Genomic DNA, 16,100 nt, shown 5'->3' on the forward strand with positions numbered 1-16,100 from the left:
TGTCTCTCTTGCTTTTGAAATACTGCTCAAAGATGCTGTGTGAGGGACATGATATTTGTGATAAAGAAGGCAGTTGGCGATCCTTCAGTTTGCATTGTCAGGCTCTTACCAGAGAAGGAAAAACTTGACTAAAGTCTGAAAAACCTGACTAAATCAGAACAGCAAACTCTTCTTAATTCTGTCTTTAACTGCTAGCAAGAAAGGGCCCATCATTGTGGTCCAGTTACTAAACTAATTGCATCAATTTTGAGCAGAACTGATGCAATTTTTCTTCCTTTTTTTCTTTGGTCATTGTAAATGCAGACAGCTCCTTAGGCTTGAAGAATTCGTCAACAGATCTTTTCATAACATTTGAACTGGGTTATCTCATTGGAGACAGCTTTCCCCACAAGTACTTAGCAGTCCAGGAGTGCTACACCAGGCTCCCCTGATGCCTCCTCCAAACCCTCCTTGCAGGGAGGAGAGAGGTCCTCGACCAGCCCTTGCTGTTCTCACCCCATCTTTGACATGACCACGGTAAACCTTGCCTGTGCTGCTGAGAAACCTTGAGTTTGCTCTGGCTGCTGCCACAGCTGGACTCAGATTCCTGATCCCACTAGAAGGGATGGTGCAGGGACCTGTGCTCTCTGGGCAAGAGTGTTTGTGTTTAATCTAGCTTCTCTACAGACAGCTCTCTGAGGAGCAAAGCCATCTGCTGGCATGCATTGTACAAAACATATGCAGGTGTGTAAGTGACCAGATGGACTTTTAAAGGGGTCTAAACATAATTTGCTGCCCTGACAGCAGAAGCCCTGTCTGCTGTGAATGTTTATTTGCCCGACTGGTGGAAGAACATGAAGCAACATCAGAGTTCTACAACATTCAGCAGTGTTGTTGCTTGCATAGTCTCTCTCTTCCGTGAGCATATCATGACCTCATAGGATTCAAATGCAGGGCTGTGGCCTATGGACTAAATGTGTCCTGTATTATTATTATTATTATTAATGAAAACTAAATTATTTTTAAGTTAGCTTTCTTTGTAGTGCCAAGTACTACAGTGAAATGCTATGCTATGGCACACTGGCGGCAGCTGCAGATATCTGGTTCTTCTCAGGAGCTTTCAGCACTTTGAGTAATTCGCAAGGCTTGTATGAAGTTATGCATTAGTTTATGGAGCGTCTTTCTACCTTATATGAACAACCAGTGGGACTTCTTTTCAGTGTCCTAGATAGAAAGGACTTCTTTTTAATGAGGTCATTTAATTCCTTTGTTACAGAGACCGCGGAGATTGTTCCTTATCCCAGGAAGTTCTCCAGTACTTTGACTTCTTTTTAAATATTTGGAACAATGCAGCTTCTATTACTTTAGAGACTCTTCCACGTTCTTACAGGATTTCTGCACTAGGGCACTCTTTTGAATAAACGCTTCCCTTTTTTCCTTATTCTCCAGATAATTTGTTCAGCTGTTTGTTTTAAATACTGCTACGTGTTATGGAACTTCTCCATGGGAGGATTGCTGTGCAAGTAGCTTGCTCTTCCTTACTATGTTTTCCAGTGTTTATTTGTTTTTTAACTTGGCGGTGTGTACCATCAAACGTGTTCTCTATATATGAAATGCTAATTTATTTGCATAAATATGAAGATATGCATAATTAATAATTCATTAGCATAATATTTTAAATGCATAATGATAAAGCAAGCAAAAATGTACGCCCTTTGACAACTTAGTAGACATCTACTGCTTCCAAGGCATTGTGCTGTTGTTTCCTTCAGTCTGTATTAAAGCCTATAGATACGCCATGTTGCCATGGTATTCTTGTCAAATATACGTAGAGGAAATCACTTTTTAAAGTGTATATTTAAAATGTACACTTCAGATTTAAGCTCTAACAAGTTGTGGCAGCTGGACAAATATCATGGTAGGATATATTTAGAGAATTTTTTGAGACTTTGAATTGCTCCTCTTTGGTACACCTATTTGCAGGGTGTAGAAGAAGAAGGATTTTCTTGACATTTCCCTTTGTGTATCAAATAAAAGCAGACCAGCACAGCTAGAACACTAAATCACTAGTCAGAACTGTCTGTAAGCATAGCAATTTTTGGAAGGCTTTTCAAAACCAGCTAGTATATCTCCATCCCCTCCTCCAGTGGTTAGAAGGTTAAAAACCTTCTAAAATCTGCATAATCAGCCTGTGAAGAATTTTAGACGTGTTTTTTTTTCTTTAATAGTACCAACATGTATGCGAGCTAAATCCATGACTTTTGTATAAATACTGTGTGTACAAGTGTGGTAACTATCTAAGAATATGAAAGCTGTCATGCTAAACCAGTTGCAAGACCTGTGCATGCCACTAAATTCGAAAGCAACACCGCCCTCCCAAAAAAAAAGCTAACTTCAAAAGCAAAATTTTGAGTTTTGTTGTGATAACAGAAGCGAAACAATGGAAATAAAAATGCCAGTTTAAGTGAAGACAGCAAAAAGAAAAATAAATAGAAATCATTACATATAAAAATGGAAGATGGCATCAGGAATTTGAGCACTTGGTGGCCAACCTCAACTTAATGCAGAGATTATTTTTATATTTTTGGCAGCAGACGTGAGCAAACTGGACTCGTGCTGTGAGATGGCTAGAAGCTGTACAGCTGCAGCTAAGCCTCTGCTGAGCCTGGACTGTTGAGGCCTGCTGAGAGACCAGGGGGATTCCAGACAAGTCTGGACACAAGCATGTCTGCCACGTAGATACTCATGTAATATGATATCGGCTTTGCTGGACGACTATGAAGGGGAGAGGATAAGGATAAGGATGGAGAAGAAGGCTCTGCATTAAGCGTTAATTTAGAGACATCACCGAAGCGTATAGGAGTTGATAGACTAAAACTGCATCAGGCAAGGGAGTTCTCCAAAACCAGGGGTCTGGGGCAGTCTCTTACATTTGACACAAAAATTATCAAGGCATTGCTGGAGTCAGTACTTTTCATTTTAAATTATTAAAACCTTTCTTACTACTGGAAAAAACTGTCTGCTAAACTGTGGTTCCACTAATCACAAAGCTCTTGGGGACTTTTCCTGTAATTGGCAGTTAGTTATTTTAAGGGGCTTTGTAGGGAAGTTCGCTCTGGTGCATGTTCGAGTGTTGTGCTTCCTCTTTGCTATTAACAGTGTGAAAGGACCTATTAGAGCAAGTCCAGAGGAAGGCCACGAGGATGATCAGAAGGCAGGAACAACACCTCTCCCATGAAAACAGGCCAAGGGAGTAGGGGTTGTTCAGCCTGAAGAAGAGAAGGCTCAGGGGAGACCTAATAGCGGCCTTCCAGTACCTAAAGGTGGCCTACAGGAAAGCTTGAGAGAGAATCTTTGTCAGGGACTGTCATGATAGGACAACAAGTAATGGCTTTAAACTAAAAGAAAATAGATTTAGATTAGGTTTTAGGAAATTCTTTACTCAGAGGGTGGTGAGGCGCTGGAACAGGTTGCCCAGAGGAACTGTGGATGCCCCATCCCTGGAAGTGTTCAAGGCCAGGTTGGATGGGGCTTTGGGCACCTGATCTAACAGAAGGTGTCCCTGCGCACGGCAAGGGGAGTGCAATTAGATGATCGTTAATGTCTCTTCCAACCCAAAGCATTCTATGATTCTGTGATTTTTAATTTAGAGAACTTCGATGTTAAAGCAGAAGGCTTTGGAGTTTCTTCACACTTTCTGAATTTGAATATGGCCTAGGGAGAGCTGTGTTCTAGACATGGCATGCCATGTACTTTTCATCCAGTGCTCTTAGTAAATTTATAAACATTTGAAGTTTCAGAAGACAGTTGTGACATTAAATAACTGTTATCACTGTTCTACTAGTGAAGTAATTGTGGATTAATTCATACTGCTTCTGGTCCCAGAAGAGGCCAGTGACTAACTTCGAAATGCAGCCCATTATAATTCTTTATTTGCTCATTGTTTTCTCTAACTTCAGATTTTGTGTTTCATTAGGTATATTTCTTGCTTTCTATGGAATTCAGGCAGCTAGAGTCCACAGATAGTTAAAACTTGTTTTCGCCATTACTTACAGACTTGGAAACGTTTCCTAAGCAAATTGTCTCTTCACTACTGAGGCCCTCTTCCCTGGAACATTTGTCTGCTAGGTCAAGATAAATGTGTTGAGAACTGGACTTGATGTAACCATCTACAGTTGGCTTGATAGATGCAGTTGGATTGACAAGTGTGATTTGGCTGGAAGGAATGCTGTGGGAGTAGGGCAACTTGCCATCAGCCACAAACGTGGTCGTGAATGTCTAACCAGGGCGAGCAGAGTGAAAGGGCGTGAGGAACCTCAAGAAAAGGAAACGAAAATCAAGAGTCCAATCTGACATTTAATGAACTTGCTCTCGAATCAGTTATTTACTAGTCAGTTTTGCTTACCCTGGTGAAATCTTGCTGGAATGGCTGAAGGCCAAACTTGTCTTTGTAGAACCTTTGCAGAAAATACAGGTGTACTCGGATAAGCGTACTCAGATAAGAGAACTATTCCAGGTAGCTCAGTCTCAGAGTAGTTCTGGTGAATGTACCTTGAAGTTAACTGGAATGATCTCCCTTTCAAGATCATTGAATTTTATGTGTCTTCACTTTATAGACAGTCTTTAAAATTTTTTTCTTTCTTTCTTTTGCTCGCCATCTCTCTTCCCTTCTCAGGCATGTTATCTTTCTATTCCAAAGTGCCTGCAAAAATTGATCTGTGCAAATAGAACACTTCCCAGAAGCTGTGAAGGTCTGTTTGCAGATAGGTTTGAGATTTTTAGGGGTTGGATAACTCTTCGTTTCTGAATCATCATCATTGTTTGTACACGTTAGTCTGGTCTGTAGACTGTAGTTGAGTGGAAGGGATGGAGTACTTCTAAGAGGAGAGGGGCTGAACAGAAGCTCGCAAGCTGTGGTTCTTTGTCATTTATGTAACCTAACAAATGGAAGGTGATAGAGAAATGCCTTTTCTTCATCTTTTTATTTTTTGACCATTTTGTCCTGCTACCCTTCAGTGTTAATGCAAGCTTTTCTTCTGGAAGCATATATTGTGGAGAACTCTGACTTCCTGCTTCAGAAGACAGGTGGTTCAACATTGGGTTTAGAGTTCAAACCAGCAGCTATTTCAGAAGAGAGCTCCTCTTGAGGACAAAGAAGGATAGCAAACACTTGCAGCAAGAAGAAGCAATTATGTTAAAACTTTACATATGCATATCAGTTTACGTATACATAAAGTGTACTTTTTCAGTATTAAGATGACTATAAGTAGCACATAAGCTACTGAAGTGATTTTTAACCTATAAGGTACGCTTATGACCTTTCAAGTTGTAAGTAGCAAGATTGTTTTCCACTGAAGTGGTTTTCAGTTTTTACCTCCAATCTTCTAAAAGTCTTGGTTTCTTTCATTTATACTGTTAATCATAGCATGTTGATTGACTCGTTTATTCAGATATGAAAGTATGCTTTCTAACAAATTAATCATTTATTTACATGAATAATACATAATTTGTGGATATATATTAAAAAAATACTGTGTGACAGTTTCTTGCTTTGGTGTATAGGCTTATTAAGAGTCAATAACTCAGCTTCTGTTTTGAGTTTTACAATTACTACAAAAGTATTCTGCTTCAGTCAATTCTCTCCCTTGTGGAAGAGAATGCTATAACTCACTGGTCAGATTTGTTATTCAGGTCCCTCTTTAAGCTTGATTCACAGAAATATGAGTTGTTATAGATCCTGGTCTAGAGAAGACTGTACTAAGTCTAGCTGTATTATAGTGACGCAGGTTAGTAGCCCTGAAGGTTTCCTATCCATCTGACGAGAGTTAATTGTGACAACAATGAATTGCTGATTAAAAAAAAAAATAAAGCTATTACAAAGTCAACTTCTTTATTTGTCTCTGCTTCACATTCACAGACTGAGTAGTGTCATGCCTTAGGCACTATGGTTTCACTGGTGATTTCATAAAATATGTATGTTGCTCTTATTAACATACTTGTCCTATTGGGTCAAAAACCTTCTTTGTTTGTTTAGATAGTTGAACTAAAGCTAGCTTCCAAGTCATAATTTGCAGGAAGGATGCTTTTCATCAAACTTGCAGCTTTTCATAGGGGCATTACTCATAAATTTGGAATTCTGCAGCCAACACAGGCCTTAAGTATTGTAGAATAAAGCTGAAGCACATTGTCAAATACAATATGACTTTAAATTATTATGAATGAAAGCAATATGGAAACTTAATTATTCATTTCAGTTGTCCTTGTTTTTCCCCTAGGTGGCATTGGCAGGGTTGTCAATGGTGCTTTTATGGTATTGAAAGGTCATCGGTCAATTGTAAACCAAGTCCGGTTTAATCCTCACACTTACATGATCTGTTCATCTGGCGTTGAAAAGATTATAAAGGTAAGATTAATTATCAGAAAATGTGTTCTTTCAGTAATTCAGAAAGGAGTGCTTTGTTTTGCTCAAATTATTTGCATCATTCATACCCCACACCCATCCAGTCTTCCCATTATCTTCTTTTCTAAGGTGGTATGTCTCATTAGCTGGCTAAGCTGATGCAATTGGGCATTTCAACTTTAAACTCCATTTCAGTTTTAAAGGTTTTAGAGATAAGGGATAAGATCATGATTTCATGGATTTTTGTACCTTGAAAAAAGGATTTTTTTTCCCCACTGTAATTCCGTATGTTGCTGAAGTACCATACAAACTTAGGAGAGTTAGATAACAGCCATAATATGCCATCTCCTAAGACTTCAGTGAAAAAATTTAGTGAATTTTCTCTGAATGGTACAGTTGACCCATAGCGTAGCCTGACCTAGCTGAACTTGGCCCAAATACTGCTTCGGGGGCCCTTTTATAATTTTTGTACGCACCTCTGGATTAGATCAATTCAGCATACTTTTCTGTGGCTTTCTTCTGAATCATGTAACAATTTATTATATTTTCTAGAAAGTTTGTGTCTTGTTATGTGGAATGTAAAGAGATGGCAGACTGTTATGCTCTGATATTTTTTTCTTAAAGACAGCTGATATTGTGGGAGCAAGGCAGAAACTTTTTTTTTATTATTTTTAATAACAGAGGTTGAAAGCAGAGAGATGGGATTGTGCCACACTAATGCGCTTTGCATTCCACATGCTATAGAAATTTTGCTATTATTTATGTCTGTCAACAAGAGGAAAAAAACAGAAGAATTTAATTTTTAAGTAGGATAATAAGAACTAATGCTGCTTCTACACTTTTGTTGAATGACTTCGTAAAGGTCTTACCTGCATATGGCTATAAATAAGGTCATTTATTTTTGTGAGGAGTAAATAAATTCTGTAGTAAACTACAAGTTGACTGAAAGAACTTGTCCTGCCAAGGGTCTGCAAATTATGGACCAGAGCTGGACAAAATAGTGGGACCATGGCCCAGCATCCAGCTGCATCACTTGCTTTACAGCTACTATCAACCTTTGGTATCTGGTCCTAGTTCAACTTTTCTTCTCTTCTGTCTTCTAATGGTACTTTAGTTTGTTTTTCTATGTTTTGCTTCATCTGTGTCCCTAGGACAGGTTTGTATGCAAATATCTTGATCACAATTCTGTCAGTTAACAGGCTTTGAACAAAAGAGCATTGAACAGTCTTAGCACCTCACTGATTTTTTCAATTTCCAAGCAGCCAGTCTGCCACTGTTTAAAAGCAGTTTAGCCAGAGCAATCCATTTGCTTTGGGAATTTGATTCACACAGTCTCAAGGCTCCCTTTTGGACTTCAGATCTGCTGACCCCTTCGCCCTATGAATCCTTCCTGCGTGAGTGTGCTTAGACTATTGGATTAGCATTGGTTTAAACATCCCCTGTGTTGCTTTTGTGTACTTCTGCTAGGGTTTTTCTGTTTTGTTTCGTTGGTTTTTTTTGCCTAGTGATTAAAAGGTCAGTTTGATTAAGGGTCCAGTCACAGGTTGTGTAACTCTTTGAAAGACATGTCTGCTTGAGTGCTTCCTTAAAAGAGAACACCTGTGGTGTCACAGAATGTGCCGTGCATCTTGTGTAGCTGCTTTGAGCAGCTCAAGTCCCCAAACATTGCAAACCAGAGAAAAATCAAGGGAAAGGTGTAGGAAGTTTTAGAGAGCCTGAAGTTCTTATGCTTCTGTTGTATGCTGTTTTGGCTCAGCTTGTAAAGCATGTTGTTTGGTGCTCGGGTTGTTTTAAGGCTCATACCTCGTTTGTTCTGCATGGCTTTACTGTTTGAAGGCACGGTCTGAGTAAACAACAGTTTTGCAGGTGACCATATGGTGGTTTTCTTCTTCATTCCAACTACTTCTGAGGACAGGCTGGACACTAGTAACAGCCACTATCAGTAGGGCAAAACAGGAGAAACAACACCAGCAGTTCTGAGAGACTCTTGGGTCCACCTGGTGCAAAGATGCAAGAGCAGCCTGAGGAGAGAGACCTTGCAGGGGCAGGGAAAAATGTGGCTGGATTGAGGAGTGAGGGAGCAAGGAAGAGAACGTCCATGTGGGGAAATAGAGGAGCAGAGGTGGTGGTGGCTGGCAGGAAGGTGAGGGAAGTGGCAGATTGAACACCTGAGAGAGAAAGACAACTTGAAAACCAGTGGAAGAGGGCTGTTTACTGCATTAAAAACGGACGAGTCCTTCCCTTGTATGGCTGTCTTTCTCCCACGCAAATGCTTGAAGCGCTTGCCTGGAGAAGTTGAGATGACAAGAGGAAGATCCATAAATAAAAACTGTTGCTAGTATTTTATTTTATTTTTTTAATCAGCTCCTTAAGAAGTGTCCTTCCTTCCACTGTCCTTCAGGTATCTTTTAAAGATCTCTCTGGAATTAAGTCATAGGAGATAACCTCATGAAGGTCGTCTGGTGTTCCATTCCCTCAATTGCAGAAACTCTGTGATGAATTAAAATGTGGATGCAAGTAGTTGGTTTGTCTGAGCCCTTATTTTTCAGACTAGCTGGCCTAATTTTAGTTCTTGTACAAGTGAGGAACTGATAGCACCAGCATCAAGGCGTGATACAGACAAGCCATTCAATAATGCCATGTGCTTCTGCCAACACACTTGCTATTTTAATGCTGATTGCAAATGAGATACAAATTCATCTCAGGCCTAGCCCTTCTGAAACGAATAACATTCGCAAGAATGATTTTGACCTTTTTGGTTATCATATTTTGCTTTATTTAATTTCATAGTAAGGCACCTGCAGGAATTTAATTCAGTAATTCAGTATTTTAAGGTTTGATTTCTACTAGGAGTGGGGATACAGTGGTTAAGCTGAAGTGTGTGTGTGTGTGTGTGTGTGTGTGTGTTAATATTCAAGTGAAGAGGCTTTAGAAACCTAAAATTATAGTCAGCAAGCTGATTAATAAAGGATACTTAAAGCCTTGACTCCGGATATGTATGCTGGACCCAAATAATTTGTTCATTGCCCTCCATTTTGAAAACCTGAACCTCAGAAACATATAGTATGGGAAAGCACAGCTGCAAACTAAAAGTGTCATTTTGCTGAAAGCATTTGCCGCTATGGCTAAGCAATATAAAATAGAAAAAAATACTACTTTTTCCTCAGTTAAGTATAAGAAGTTGGGATGTGCTGGCAGGAAAGTGAGTTGCACTACAGGAGAAATAAATGAAGCTTTCCCTCCCTCTAATGCGTGGGGCTTAGAGGAGGGCCATGGAGAATTATACAGTTAGAAGACAGTTCCAGAAAAGGTAAAATGGATAAAGTGTGTAAGGATTTTTAGAAAGAAATAATATTTAATATCGGAAATGGAATACTGCCTAATTTTGAGGGCAACTGTATATCAAGGACAGCAGAGTCTACTGGCCTTTGTTGCTATGGTGACAGATGAATGTCATTGTGGCTAGCTGCCTTTGCCTAATGAGATAATCTAATGTAGCTGGCTTTAATTATTCTCATGCTAACGGCATAACTATTTCTCTTTAAAATTTTGGTGGTTTGCCACCATGGAATACAAGAAATTCAAAGATGCTCGCAGAGGCATCTCCGCTGAAGTAGCGAACCAGTTTTGTACTCCCTTTTTCTGTTATTGTTCCTATTTTTATATCTGTACTTGGGGCATCAGTGACTAATATTCAGCTCCTTAATCCTCTGACAAGGAAAGAACTTCTTGATAGATTGTTGCTTCAGTGGGATGAGCTGCCAACTTATTTTCTCCAACTTGCTCACATTCTTCCCTGACATGGCATCAGTCAGAGGATGAGAAAAAGGCAAATGCATGCCATTTACAAGGAAGTCCATTTCAGATGCCACAGACAGAGAACTGGACAAATTGCTGTCAATTTAAAGACTTCCCAGTTTTGCTGAGGAAAGAGTCTTCAATTTCTTTCTGGGACTCTGGCATGCTCTTCTATTCCCTCGTTGCAAAATGCCTAAAAAGTATGGACATCAGTCTCCAGTGGGATCTGATCCTGTGCAAACTGTACCAGCAGGCATTCGTGGGGATAAATGCTGAATTCCCCCTGACTTCCCTTTATGTACTCCCTATTGAGAGTACACAAACCTATCTCAGAAGGGAAAAAGTCCCACTATGGACTTCTTAGTTATCTTTTCAATATTTAACACTGATTTATTTTTTCTGATGCTTGCTGAGTGAGCAGAAAGATCTTGTAGCAACATAAGGATGTGGAATCTCAATGCTCACTTTTTATACCTTTTTAGATGACTCTTCATCAAAAACAGGACCTTTCCCAGACTGACTTCAGAGCAGACAATCTCTCCTCCACTTACATTGGTTCATGCAGAATCTAAGAGTTTTTTAATTCTGTTGCTTAAGAAAAAAAGTCATGACAAAATCCAGGGGCTAACTTGCAATGGTATTGCATGTCCAAGAATATTTAAAACTTGTTCTCTTCTTAAAAGTAAATATTGTCCAGGCAAAACTGCACCTGAAGGAGATTCAGGAATCCTTCTTTGGAACAGAGACAAGAGAAACAGAGGAAATTTGTCATCCCAAGCAGGGGGGCAGAAACAGGAAGCTGCTGTGATGAGTAGGCCTTCCCTTCACAAGTTGGAAACTTAGGACAATTCTACATTCAAGATGCAAAAACATATATGAGATGTTGAATTGGATGGCGAAAAATGTTCAGAACAAAAGTTTCATAAAACATAGTGATCAGTCTAATGCCACTAGGTCTGTCTGTTTGAGGAAGGGGAATGCCAGCCTGCTTGTCCAGGCACACAGCATGAAGCATTTACAAGAAGTTGTATGCTCCCTGACCACAAAAAGCTGTGATCTACTTGCTGAAATGCTCAAGTTTGGGAGAACTCTAGAATTAAGATTACCTTTACATCTTAAATTTGGCTGCACCGAACAAGTAGCTGCAAGATAACTTATTTTGGTTTTCTTCAAATATTAAAGGTATAAGATGTTGCTGTACAATAGTGAAAACCTCCGTGAATACAGAATTACTGGAATCCTCATGGGCTTTTTTTATTGTGCTTGTCATGGTAGTATGAGATTGAATGTGCTAACTTTGCATCCATGAGATGAGTGCTGATTATCCCATTTACAGAAGCAAAACACTCTATTTGTTAGTGATTTTGTCTACTTGGAACAAAACTTGTCTAATTTCTATTGGGAAAAGAGTTGGATGTTTTTGTCGAGGTCTATGCCAAAAGACCAACCTAGAGTAGGTAGCTGGCATAGAAAAATATTCTGTGAGTTTGTTAGTGTGGTTAAATCAACACATGACTGAAATCAGATATTGTATCAGAACACGAAAGCTGTCTTGTGGGTAAGGTACCTACTAGCTCTGCCCCCAGTAAGTGTTGCGCATGAGATTAGCAATGACCTAGAGGAAGGTGGTGGTAGTTGTCCAAATAAATGTTTCAATCGTGTTGTCCCTGAATCTGTGAGTAAAACTGAGAAAGGTGAGGAGATCCATTGTTATGTTTGCTATGGCTTAGCAGTTTCTTAAGGATAGAGGTGGATCTTCCTTGAGGCACTGTTTTTTTTTTTTTTTTTAGTTTTCCCTTTGTACTAGGAAAACTGAGGGGATAATAGACTGAGAGCGCAGTCAAGGCTGTTGATATTGGTGAAATCATTTCATTTTGCAGTATTACTACCTCTTCCCACTTCAAAAATAGCTTTCAGTAAAGCTCTTCTCCTTCACCTTTCCCCACGAACTGAACCTGCTGTTGCATCTTGAGAGGATGTTGGATGCTTTCTTTCCTCCTCAACAGTTCTCTAAAGGGAGTAGTGCAAGACAGCTTCTCACCTCCATACATTCAGCTCCCTGCCTGCTGATCAGGTGTGACTGACTGTGCAGCTGGATGAAATGTTACTCTGCATCACTGGCACAAGCAACTCTAGTTTCCTGGGAAACAAGTGCCTTCATCCTTCATTAGTGCTAAGACTATACTGTAGGCAACAAACTATTCTTACAGTTAGTGAGTAAGCATCACCTATTACATAAAAATAGAGCCCTGCAATTTGGGAAGAATTACTACACGCTGAAATATTGAAACGGCAGATAATCTGCAGTATGAGAGCTCTTAGATTTCTGGATGGTTGAAGAAGATGCAGGAAGAACACGTTTGTAAAGGGGGAAAAAATCTCTGGAATAATTGTGAGTGTGGGTCTAAGGGGTAAACATGAATAAAAAAATCTGCAGCTTGCAGCTGTTATTAGTATTTGCTCTACTGTCTTATTTCAAATGCTTTAGTAGTTTACGAAGTCAAAGCTGTGTGTATATTATTTTATTTTTTAATTTTCTGTTACAGATCTGGAGTCCTTACAAACAGCCTGACTGCACAGGGGATCTAGATGGTAGGATTGAGGATGACTCGCGTTGCCTCTACACTCACGAAGAGTACATCAGTCTCGTGTTGAACAGTGGTAGTGGTTTGTCACACGATTATGCCAACCAGTCAGTCCAGGAAGACCCGCGGATGATGGCCTTTTTTGACTCCCTGGTGCGCCGGGAGATCGAGGGCTGGAGTTCTGACTCGGACAGCGACCTCAGTGAGAGCACCATCCTGCAGCTCCACGCGGGAGTAAGTGAACGCTCTGCTTACAGCGAGTCGGAGTCCTCGGCCTCTTTGCATCACTCCCCACCCCACGCGGCCGAAGAGTCTGATGAAACTGCCTATAACTTAAGGGCCTTAAGATCAGCTGAATCCCCCTCAGCCAGAGAAGACGTGGCTTCCCGTCAGCAGAGGCTGTCTGCACTGCGAAAGTATCAGGATAAACGTCTCCTGGCCCTCTCCAATGAGTCTGATTCTGATGACAATACCTGCGAGGCAGAGCTGGATACAGACCTTTTCCCACGGCCACGATCCCCGAGTCCTGAGGAGCACGAGTCTAGCAGTTCCAGCAGCAGCAGCAGTACGGAAGACGAAGAGGAACTGAACGAACGACGCACGTCTATGAGGCAACGCAACGCGCTGAGGCGCAGACAGAAGGTGCAAAAGGAGGAAAGGACTAACACTAACACAGAGAACGTGACCCCTTACATAGGTGAGGATATCTATGATTACCCCCAGATCAAAGTAGATGATCTTTCTTCTTCGCCAGCTTCTTCACCGGAAAGGAGTTCAGCCAACAAAGAAGTTCTCAAAGAAAGGACCTCTCCTTGTTCAGACAGTGAATCAGTGGAGAGAAAGATTTACAAAGCCTACAAATGGCTTCACTATTCGTACATATCGTATTCGGCTAATAAAGATGGTGAATCCTCCAGAGGAGATGGGGAGAATGATGAAGGGAAACCAGGAACTAGTGGAAGGCACAGTACAACACATGCGCTAAATAAGGAGGATGCTAGGAACTTGAGTTCAGTGGTTCCTCAAGGTTCCCCAGCTCTTTCTGCTGAAAGCCACAATAAAGAAACTTTAAAGGAATGTGGTTTGGTAGAAAATTCTAGTAATGGTCAAGCTCATGAATGTGACAATCATTGGCGGGTGGAGAGTCAAGAAAACACATCTGAAGACACTACCAGTGGGGGTGTAGAGCATTCTTTTGAGACTAAAAAGCTCAATGGAAAAGCTAACTGCAAAGGGCTAAATAGTTGTACCGAAGAGCCTTGCCTTCAGACTGCCGGACTTGTGGAACAGAAAAACAGTCAGAACTGTCAACCAGCACCAAGCCATCACTTGCTGGTCCCTCCGTTCTCCGCCGTTGCCATCTGTAGCATGTCAGGTCACTGCTCCAGAAACCAGACTGATGACAGTGAGGAGAGGAGCCTTGACACCTCCTGTGTTAACCACAATAACGGCCACTTGCATCTTCGCCCTTCGTGCTTCAACAACGGACAGAGTTTTGGAGAGCAGGAGGCTGTGATTCAAGGACTACAGGTGCGCTCAAACGCTGACAATGTCAACCTCGCGCAGGTGGGTGTGACCTTGCACAAAGACTGCTGCCTGTCTGAAATGGACTCCAACAGCTACAACGTGAGCACAAGAGAGGATACTGCTGACTTGCATCCTACAGGCAGTGAGAGCACTCAGTCTCTCGGAGGACTGAAAAGACACAGAGAGGAGCTGGAAGATGCAGATTCAGAGAATTCATCCTTAGAAAAGAAGTTAAAAACATGATAAATGCAAATGTCTGTCGTAGTGTGCACTCGGAAAAAAAAAAAGGAGAGGGAAAAAAAAGAAAGTATTAAAGGCACATAGAGCTTGGGTCTGAAATGTTGCGTTTGATTCTCCATTCCATTCTTCAGTGGGTCTGTTTTAGATTGCCAATGGTTCATGCTGTATAAAAATCCAACTTACTCCTTAATGAGACTGAGTCTAGTGTACCCATACAAGGTTCTGTTTAAAGTAAATCCTTATTAAGACGGTTGACTGAATTATTCTTGTGTGAACATGTGTCGTTTGTTCAGCCAGCCAACCAGGATGGCTGCTTTAAGTTTTAATTGTTCTTCTTAGAAGGAATTTTTCCATTCTGACACTTATTACGCATTACAGGCTGAAAAATGATTGAATTAGATCACCCTGGTGGTAGCTTGGGGTGTGTTTCTTGTTGAGGAAAATGGGGAATAAACCTTCCTGGCCCCTTTATTCTACTTCAGGAACTAAAGAAATGCAGCCCTTAGGGGAGGATGTTTTCAGAGCTTACTGATACCTTTAGAGATGATAGTTCATAAAGCACTTGCTTCTGATACAGTTCAGTGACATTATTTTTATGCCAACAGAAAAGCTATAGGAAATAAGCCTCTTTCCAAAATCAACTTTAGACTGTTCCCATGGTGACATTCAATTTTGTGGGCTTTGTAAAAGAAAGGAACTGAGTAACACAGTGTCATCATTACAGTGAAATGCGATTGTTTGGCAAGAGGCGGGTGTTGTGCTGCAGGCCTCGCTCTAACCAAGTCTATCAGAAGTCAGGCATTGAAGCATGCCTTTCTGCGAGCTTAACGCACAAAGATTCGGTGTTGTTATTACTCAGAATACGGCTCTGAGGGCTGGGATGTATCCTGACTGTGCCTTCCCCCTCCCATGTGTGCTTACTTTTGGGAGGCAGTGGGCCAAGGAGGAAACAGTGGATGGAAGGATGGATGTTGTGAGCGGTGCCTGTTAACAGCAGCACTTGGTAAGGTCTGGAAACTGCTCCTGAAGCTGCTTAGCTCGAAGCTCAGCCTAGGTTGGCGTTGGAGGTCAGGGCTGGTTTTCTCCCACTGTGCAGCAGGTACCTACCATTGCAGGTGGGCAGAGGGGTTCCACCTCAGCCAAAGGGGTGTGTGTGCGTGTAGGAGAGCTTCAGAGAGGGCCCCAGGTGTCAGGGTGCCAGGACTCGGAGTTGGGCAGCCTGTCTCACTCGTCGTGGGGGCTCCGTGTTTAGTGGACCAGCACGGGAGTCGTCCTAGTCCTGGCATGCTTTGGTCGGCAGAGTTGCTCCTGCTCCTGTAGCAGCGAGGTAAGAGGAGTCAGTGAGCAAAAGGAAAAGGAACCACATATAAAGGACGTGACGATGTGTTTGTGCCCTGCAGTGCCGACAAGGGAAAGGTGCTGCTTTGACCCTAGTGGCTGTTACAGGCTTTCAAGCCCAGTACTGACAAAGGGCTAGCTGGTGTTAAGGAGTAGGGGACTTTCTGCTTTAGATAGGACGCTAGCAGTACAAGGTTATAGAGGAGTGTCTCGGAATAATTATCTCACGTAGA

At 41.3% G+C, this 16,100-nt stretch overlaps 1 protein-coding gene across 3 annotated transcripts in view; it reads left to right on the forward strand.

The window, feature by feature from the left end:
- DCAF5 (DDB1 and CUL4 associated factor 5) overlaps positions 1 to 14,781 on the forward strand; it is a 69,805-nt gene extending 55,024 nt beyond the window's left edge. For all 3 annotated transcript variants that reach the window (XM_040557491.1, XM_040557493.1, XM_040557492.1), the window contains exons 8-9: positions 6,255 to 6,382; positions 12,724 to 14,781. In XM_040557491.1, the coding sequence (XP_040413425.1) occupies positions 6,255 to 6,382; positions 12,724 to 14,532 (1,937 nt within the window). In that variant the 3' untranslated portion in view covers positions 14,533 to 14,781. The remainder of the gene's footprint in view (positions 1 to 6,254; positions 6,383 to 12,723) is intronic.
- The last annotated feature ends 1,319 nt before the right edge of the window (positions 14,782 to 16,100 follow it).

The sequence above is a fragment of the Cygnus olor genome, chromosome 5 (assembly GCF_009769625.2).
Source record: "Cygnus olor isolate bCygOlo1 chromosome 5, bCygOlo1.pri.v2, whole genome shotgun sequence".
NCBI classification, from domain to species: Eukaryota; Metazoa; Chordata; class Aves; order Anseriformes; family Anatidae; genus Cygnus; species Cygnus olor.